Source organism: Gasterosteus aculeatus, chromosome 4, assembly GCF_964276395.1.
Source record: "Gasterosteus aculeatus chromosome 4, fGasAcu3.hap1.1, whole genome shotgun sequence".
Taxonomy (NCBI): Eukaryota; Metazoa; Chordata; class Actinopteri; order Perciformes; family Gasterosteidae; genus Gasterosteus; species Gasterosteus aculeatus.
The window spans coordinates 33,905,927-33,914,422 of record NC_135691.1 but is presented as its reverse complement, the minus strand read 5'-3'; the positions used below and the strand labels follow the sequence as shown (position 1 = coordinate 33,914,422).

The 8,496-nt window shown below is 46.3% G+C and overlaps 1 protein-coding gene across 2 annotated transcripts; it reads right to left on the bottom strand.

Moving 5' to 3' along the window:
• Positions 1–626: 626 nt before the first annotated feature.
• On the bottom strand, positions 627–6,558 carry itfg2 (integrin alpha FG-GAP repeat containing 2). Of its 2 annotated transcripts, XM_040175436.2 has the most exons (12): positions 6,071–6,558; positions 5,692–5,787; positions 5,571–5,612; positions 5,318–5,489; positions 5,100–5,239; positions 4,841–4,989; positions 4,647–4,741; positions 4,497–4,550; positions 3,791–3,882; positions 3,581–3,698; positions 3,172–3,345; positions 627–2,205 (listed from the first exon to the last, which is right to left on the bottom strand). In XM_040175436.2, exons 1-12 carry the CDS (start codon positions 6,164–6,166, stop codon positions 2,138–2,140), a joined length of 1,296 nt encoding a protein of 431 aa, XP_040031370.2. In that variant the 5' UTR covers positions 6,167–6,558; the 3' UTR covers positions 627–2,137. The 2 variants fall into 2 exon arrangements, with proteins under 2 accessions (XP_040031370.2, XP_077956633.1); XM_078100507.1 differs by having other exon boundaries at positions 4,497–4,741; positions 6,071–6,556.
• Between the last annotated feature and the right edge of the window lie 1,938 nt (positions 6,559–8,496).

Sequence of the window (8,496 nt, the reverse complement as noted above, 5' to 3'; positions counted from 1 at the left end):
CAAGATGGGGCTGGACGGCCTGAATCAACATGTCATTAACTTGTTGAAATCGAGTAAGTTAAAGGCTCCTTTTTATGAGTAACCTCAGCTCCAATGTAATGCTGTGAAAAGTGGATTAAAATGGCCGTTGTGTAAAAGTCCACATTAATCATCAGCAGGTATTTTTGTCACGTACTGCTGCACAGTTCTGAAGGTCAAAAGGTTAAAAAAAAAAAAAGTTGGATCCATGCTCTTTAAAAGCCTGCAGGTGATTGTCCTCATGTGTTCAGCCACAGCCCCCGCCGATGGCGATTCTTTGTACTCAAGACGGACGACGCGTTTGAGTGGAAGGCGTCTTTGTGAGCGGATGAATCACTGCACTGGGTCGAACTGGATTGCGCAATCAAACATAATAGCAGACATGTGCTCCTCTGAAAATCACATTTGGCATTTTCAGGTAAACAAAAAAAAAAAAAAAGCCTCACGTGGGGAGCAGTTGAAAGCAGACAACCAAACGCACCTCGTATGATGACGGATTTGAACTGTGGGAAGCACTAAAATCACCATGACGACGGAGGCACACATTTACCGTCAGTCTGCATGCAGATCACATTGATATTTAGTGTTTGATGTAAATAAAAAAAACATTTATTTAGCATTTGATTTATTGGTTATTGTTTTTTTTAATGTTGTAAATGTTTAATGAAATTGTAAGAGGTCAAGATGTAAACATTTAGTAAAGCCAAGCCAATATTTTAATTCTTGATTGCAAAAATAAATGTGGATATAAAATCATGATCCCCAAATGATGTTTCCTACCATGAGGTCGACATTTGCAGCTTCCATCAAAAGCTCAGTTTCCTAAAGTAGCCTCAGCTGACCTTTGTGTTTATTGCTAATTAGCAAATGTCAGCATGCTAACGCGCTAAGCTAAGATGATTAAGACGGTAAACATCCTACCTGCTGAACACGGGGGTGTTAGCACGTTAGCATTTAGCTCAGAGCACCTTTGTCGGTGCAGCTGCTCGCATGGCGGCAGACTTTTAGTCTTCAATGTGGTTCAGTTTAAAAAAAGAAACCCACACCTGGCTACGGACAGATGTGGCTCACGCTCTTTTGAAGTTGGTTCTGATCATTTTGTGACGCAGGAGAGAAACAAGCAGAAACGTTTTGAGCGATTCTTCCCTCGGCGAACAAAGCACATGATTAGAACAAAGTCACACGAGAAATTACATTACAAAACAAACTATATGGAAATGAATCCTGACAGAAAGTAAAACAATTTGTGAAATGAAACGAATAAATAAAATATATACTCAATTGATATTTTTTAATTTGACATTTTACTCCATTAATCATGTGAAGGGTCGACCCGCATAACCCAAGAATATGAACCGGAGTATTCTGGGCTGTGAGACATTTTTCTTGCAATACTTCTCTGGTACCGATGACCTTTCAACTCCTCAGAGAAGTGAACTAAAGAAAAATCATACACGGCTCCGAGCTGCATGACAACAAACTCTCCTGAGGCGAGATCTCTCATGGGCCGACCTCCAGATGAATAACGCTGCTAAAAAGGGCAGATCGGAGCTCTGAGTGTGGTCAACAGAAGAAATGATGAGGCTGAAATAGCTCCAGCTCGGGGGGGGGGCAAAGGTCACAGTCCCACAGCGTCACTGGAAACCAGGGAGAGTCAACGTCAACACAGACAGACTGTAAATCCATCTGTAACAGCCAGGATCCATAAGGACGACGACGAGACCTTTGATGGTCATGAACAGAAACGAGTGTTTATGGCTTGTGGGGACGAACTCTGTGACGTGGAGCTGTGAGCGAGGAGGACGAAAGAAGTCCCCCGACGCGTCTTCTAAAGGGCAGAAACTGAGGAGACGAGAGGACACCTGAGCCTGCGTTTACCCTTCACACACACGCGCTGATTTATATTGCATGAGGGGGAAGAGAAGAGACGAGCGGCTCGGTGCATCGGTGGTTAGAGGATCCTCCCATCTGGAACAGTGGGCGATGCTTTTGATGCCCGCCCCCCCCCACGGCGTGCTGCCCCCCCACAAACAGCACCGACGGCCATCTTAAAGATCTCACCAACGCCTCTATCGGCGGGACCGACGAGGGGGGGGGGGGGGCCGCGTTGATGAGTTTTCTATGTCTGCGAATCCTTGTAGAGAACATTCGCCACCATGGCTCTCACCGCCGCCGGGTCGTCCGTATCTGTGGAGGGCAGACAGACGTTCTGAGGGTTTTCTGCTTCTCTGGTGGGGGAGGGGGGGGGGGGAGGTCTCTAAAACCTCAGTCAAAGGAGGACAACAGGTTGAATTATTGACAGCAGGCAGCTTCTGGAAAATCAGCCGCAACCTGTAATTTTCCTCTGAAGGCCCCGCTGATTAAACGCTCGTCTGGCATCGTCGCCCAAGACGTTTCCACTCATTTAACAGGGAATGTCTGACATCAGCAGCTGAAGAGATGGTCATCCATGCAGAGAAAGAAGACTACTTTGTGATTTAATGGGAGCTTCTTAAAAAACAAAACACACTGGGGGCTGAAATGCAGCAGAATAATTAAGCTAAAAAAATAATTTAAAAAAAAGCCTTATGCGCCTTCACAATAATTAACTTAGAGTTAAACATTTGTTTGTTGTGTTTGTCGGGCGGATTGCGTTGGAAAGAAGCTGTTCAGAAGACATCAAGGGAGAGAAACTAGTCAGAGAGGATTACAGCGCCACTAAACATGCTGGTTATTTCTGCAGTTGAGTGACAGACTACAGATTAATACATACAAGATTTGGAATCTGGCTCCCTGAATCATAACGGCAAGAACCTTAACGTGAGCAATGCAGCCACTGAATCAAAGTAAGGTGGGCAGGGTTGGTTACCTTTGACCCGAGTGTGTGACTCAAACTAAATATGCAGAATAAATCACACAATCAGAAAGATTGTGTTCATTACTGGAAAAAACAAATCATCAGAGAACTGGTTACATCTCAGTACGTCACCCTGTGAGAAAGAATCCGTGTTCCTGCACGAGTCCCATTCGGGTCGCAGTCTGAGTGGCACACGAGTCGACAGCGAATAGTCGCAGTCGGTCTCGTGTCGAATTACAACGACCAGCAGAGGAGCTGTGGCTCTGACTGCTGAACGCGGATCGTAATGAGCTCGGCTTGCTGATTGGTGCACGTACCGACTCCCAGAAGCCTCAGGTGCCGGCTGAACTCGGGTTTCTCCTCCAGGACCCGCAACATGTTGGTGGACTCCATGCGCTCCAGCTCCACCTTCCAGTAGATGTAGATTTTGTGATTGAAGCTGACGTAGACCAGACAGGGGCTGTTCTTACCCTCCTTACACGTGTACTGACCTGCACACACACAGGAACATGGAGGATTGATCAAAGTCGCTTGTCTTCTCTCCTCATCCAAATGTCCTATTAGCTCTATTTGTGAGAAGGATTTGAAAAGGAAGGCGAAGCCCAACGCCGCCACCTGCTGGAGCCTCCGGGTGCTGGAGCCTCGAGCCTTTGATACGTCGCTCAAACCTGCCGTGGCGTTTAATAAAAAGGGGGTCACCCCGGGGACGAGGGCGAGGCCGCTCACCCGCACAGAAGGCGTTGACGTTCTCGTCGAACTGGAAGCGCACGACTGTGCGATTGTGGTCAATGATGTAGGTCTGACCGTCCCAGGCGCAGGCCACCACCTCCTCCCGGCCGTCTCCCTGGAGAGAGAAAAGAACGACGCTTTCATCCGTTTTATATTTGATGTCAATAAAACAAAGTTAGCTCTTGATTTGAGCACAAACTGACTCACAGTGACGTCCAGCTTCTGCAGCGCAAACAGCTGATGATCCACCTGCACGGACCACAGCAGCTGCTCCGAGCTGTCCATCAACTTCAGCGTACCTGAACATTTCGAGGCGAAAAGAGAACATTAAAACCGTTTGTATATTGAACAAAGGAAAAAAACCTGGTTTTGAGAAGTCTGCTGAAATGAAAAGCTAAATATCCATTTCAGGGAAGAGAAACGCTGTGAACAAAAGGGCCCCGCAGAAAGAACTCCGTCCAAACACGTTCACGCCAACACAGCGAGGAAATCAATGCCGCTCTGCGAACCCAGAGCCCTCCCACACGGTGGTTTCCTTGACAACTAATCCCTGAAACGGGGATGAAATGAGAACCGTTCCTCGGGTACGAGGCTCTAACCGGTAACGTGTCGGCTCATCAAGGTGTCACGCGGCGCCTGTTGGGGTGAAAGGTGGACCGTTTACGGCCTTAATGATTCTAATCCCACTGGATCCTCTGGAAATATCGATGCTCTGAGAAGTGTTTGCCAGCTATCTGCTGAGGACCCTCTACAGAGGACACAGAGCAGCGGTGTGTGTCTGTGAGATATAGATTTATATATATATATATATATATATATATATATATATATATATATATAACACACACACACACACACAACTAAAATGATTTAAGTCAATTTAAGGGGACTAAAATACAGAAACTTAACTCACCGTCCAAAGTGCAGAGAGCAAACAGCCCACATTTAGAAGACTCCTCTTTAGAGCCTGATGACAAACAGAAATCAAAATATAGTTGGATCTTTTTTTTTAAATAGAACTCATGAGTTATTTCCACTAAACGTTTGTTAAATAAACAGCGACCTTTACTGATGCTACCGATGAGGTGAGTGGAAACATTCTTGTTGTGAATCCGCCCGCTGGTCAGGTGGAGAACTACATCTCTGGAAGGCGCCTCACTGTGGGGGAGGGGGCGGGACAAAAAGACGCCGCATCACCAATCACAGCTCCCCGCGTCTAACCCGTCTAGAGCTCCTGTTGTTTGGGACGGCGTCTACCTCCCGGGGGTGGGGGGGCCGTCTTCTCCAGAGCTGTTGGAGTCCTGCTGAGTCCAGGAGCACAGCAGGATGGCGTAGCCGCAGCCCGGTTGGGACACCATCAGCTCGGGTAAACCTTCGGGACCCGGGTTCACTGACAGACTGTCCACCTGCACATCAGCATTAAACGGACGCGTGTGGTCGGATAAGAGGCTCGTGTATTTATGTGTTCTAATAAAACCAACCCCCACCCCCAAGATTCACGGTTCAATGAGTGTACCTGCCCCTCCAGAAGCCATTTCTTCAGCAGGACCAGCTGTCCGGATCCGAGCTCCGACCCGTCGGACGGCTCCTCCCAACGGAAGGCTCGCACCACACGGTCGGTGTAGCCCACCACCAGCTCGCTGCGGCCGTCGCCGTCTGCAGTCACAGGCGTGTCAAATTCAGGAAGCCAGACCCACAGGAGGGCGTACGGGAGACGGAGGGGGGTCTGATTACCGATATCACTGATGAGGATGACCTTGGTGTTGGCGGGGATGTGTTGGGTGAAAAAGGGCTTCTGGTCATCGGAGCACGTGGACTCATGCTGACTGGACGAGTCCGCTTTACTCGCAGCGGTCAAGTCGAAGAGGTGAAACCAGCCCTCGGCACTGACCGCCACCACAAAGTTCTGTCCAACAAAAGGTGGGGGCACCATGAAGGGGGGCGATCACCGAAAGAGTTGTGCTGCCGTGCGGCCTTAAGCACTCACCTTCCCTTTGTTGCAGACGTCTCCGACCGCGACACAAGTCAGCTGCCGGACAAAAGACACATCGGCGAGTGAGCGAAAGGGAAAGAAACGAGGCAACGGGCGAGGCCTCTGCTCCACTGACCATGCCGGCGCAGCTCCTCGCCGCCCACGGCCTGGAGTCGTCGTTCTTGTACACCAGCAGCTTCCCGTTGGTGTCGCCCACGATCAGCTCGTTCAACTGAGGCAGAAAGCACGTTTAGGGTCAGTTTGATACGGCGAAGGAGGATGAGGGAGATGATCACGGTGTGTGAAGACAAAAGCAAAGCATGTGTGATTTCAACGTTTCATCCTCATGAGACGCAAGAGGTCAACATGTGGACTTTTTTTGATACAAATGAAGCCACTGGTCACTAATTAGGTCATTAATTGGATGTTACCAACAACCCAAAAATACATTTAAGACAAGAAAAAAAGTAACATTTAATGTTTTAAATATGTATTGCACACAGAACTTTACTCACAGAGTCGTTGTCCGCATCTCCCAGGCAGATTGCGTGAGGAAACAGAGTTCCTGTGAAATCCAAACTGACGCGTTGAACGTAGTTCAAGGAACGCATGACTACAGTTATTAGTTATTAAATATTAAAGCCGCGAAATCACACGAGTCATTTGTGCAGCTGCTGATGACAGTTCGACCCAGGAGAGTTCGTGACGGCTGGTTATGCTAAGGCTGGCTAAGCTAGCAGCCTGGCTAAGCTAACGGCTGGCTAAGCTAGCAGCTGGCTAAGCTAACGGTAGCTCAAAAATGAGCTAAAGGGAATAATAGCTTCTCCCAAAGAACGTAATATAACATCAAATCCTTCGGGCCTGGCGGCTTTCTTAGTTAAATAACTTTAAAGTCCATGTATATGTATAATGTTAGAGAGGCTAAGTGGCTGCATGGTGCACTGCTTGTCTTGGTAAACAAAAGCACGTGAGTACGGCAGCTCGGTAGAGACAAACCGTCTGTTTCGCAAACTTTAGCGCGCTTTTCAAATGATAAAAAGCGGTGTTTCTATGTGTAAGGATTCTATTTTATATTATATAATTTATAAAAATGCTTTGCAATAAGAGTGATATAATTATCAATATCAATCGATCTGCTGTTTCAATGTTTCAAGACAAAACATATTTCACCTCACAATTAATCAATTTATCCAGTGTTAAGAATTCCTCTGATCCTCTTCACAAATTTCTCCGTCGATGCAAAGCAAAAACACTGCAGAATATTGCAACAAATGATACATCTAATTAATATATATAGAACATTTCACTGACAATGATATTGTTTGTATATACATCTTTCAAGCATTTTATCTAGATGTCACATTGCATTTACAACACAATATTTTAAAAAGTCCGCATTTAAACCCCAATGCATAGAACACCAACACGTCTGAAAGTGATATTCATGCTTATGTTTTATTTACCCGTCAACCCCTTGAAAATGTCTTCTATTTAAGTTTAGCGTGAGAGTTTTGTAAAATGGGCAGCAGTCCTCTCCAGCGTGACGTGTCATTGTTGTCCGCTAGAGGGCGACATTCCATCACAACTTTTCAGGCCGGGCAGAAAGCATCGCATCGGGGAGGAGGGATGAGTTTACACTGCGAAGAGGAGGCAGGAGTTCATGGCAGAAATATTGATCCGAAAATGCAACAAACTCTTTGCAATAGGATAATTAATTGTGTGTTCTGTACTTGCACTTTATTTTATCAGTGTTGTAGGCAATGGACACATGGAGAAAACTAAAGCAAAGGTGACAAAAAGTGACATTTAGCGTCTGCCCTCTGAAAACCTATTTTCAGAGGGCAAATCTTTAATACATTTCTCATCATTCCTTTGGTGTGCTGAAATATTTTCAGCCTGTAGAGTTCGGATTCTTTTCAAAACTTTGTAGTAAACACCAATGTAAAAAAAGGAGAAAACCAAAAAAAATATATGCATTTGTAATAATCAGGAAGCAGGAATCAGGAAACATTTATTGCCAAAATATGTCAAACATACAAGGACTTGGCGGTTGGTGCGTGACAGTAGACAGTGTAACAATAGACAACAAGACAGCAGTGCACAAGTAATAAAATGAAATGAAATGCCAATGCAATGGGTTAGTAAAGGCTATGGGTTATAATCAGGAATCAGGAAACATTTATAACCAAAAAATGTTAGACATACAAGGAATTTGACTTGGCGGTTGGTGCTCAACCTTAACTATGGAAGCATTCGCAAATTCGAGGTATTACAACTGTGTAAACTGTAAAACTAGTGTTTAAATATATCCATTACTGATGGTGCACCTGCACGACAGTCAGAAAAACAGTTTTTAATGACAAACAAATTGAGAGGATTACCCCTCACATCACACACAAAGATGCCATGGACGATTATGAGCTTTTGTTTTATTGTCTCCACAAAGCACAAACCGCACAAAGAACAGAGCGAAATACAGAAAGTGGTTAAAGGAGAACTCCGGCGCCCAGATGTCATATTAATTATTACACTCGGCTGTGACTGGAAAGCCCCTCGAGAGAAAAAGAAGTAGCGCCCTCCCAGCCTCTGGAAGACCAGCAGCGCGGGAGGGTGAGGGAGGGAGGGGAGAGAGAGAGAGAGAGAGAGAGAGTCCTCACAAAGCGCTAATTGGACTCTGGAAGCACACTGACAGGGCATGGATAGGTTTCAGAAAGCCGGGCAGGAGTGGAGGGGTGCTGGGGGAGGCTGAATGGAACCCACGCTTCTTTTCTAAACTCTCTTGCTGGGCGAAAAAAAAGGGCGAGAGGGAGAGACAGAGAGAACAAGGGGGAGGGAAAGAAAAGAAAGTATTGGTGGTTGCGGTGGGGTGTGTGTGTGTGTGTGGGGGGGGGGGGGGGGTCCTCAATGCAAGCTTTTTTCTTTTTTTCTACCCCAAAGACGT

Bases quoted from the DNA above. Each gene is read 5' to 3' on its own strand.
- itfg2 (XM_078100507.1), bottom strand. From the start codon at position 6,166: ATGCGTTCCTTGAACTACGTTCAACGCGTCAGTTTGGATTTCACAGGA. The intron at 5,240-5,317 runs GTAATCAGACCC...CTGTGACTGCAG, and splicing joins CATCCTCATCAGTGATATCG to ACGGCGACGGCCGCAGCGAG. The intron at 4,990-5,099 runs GTACACTCATTG...GCTGATGTGCAG, and splicing joins AATGGCTTCTGGAGGGGCAG to GTGGACAGTCTGTCAGTGAA.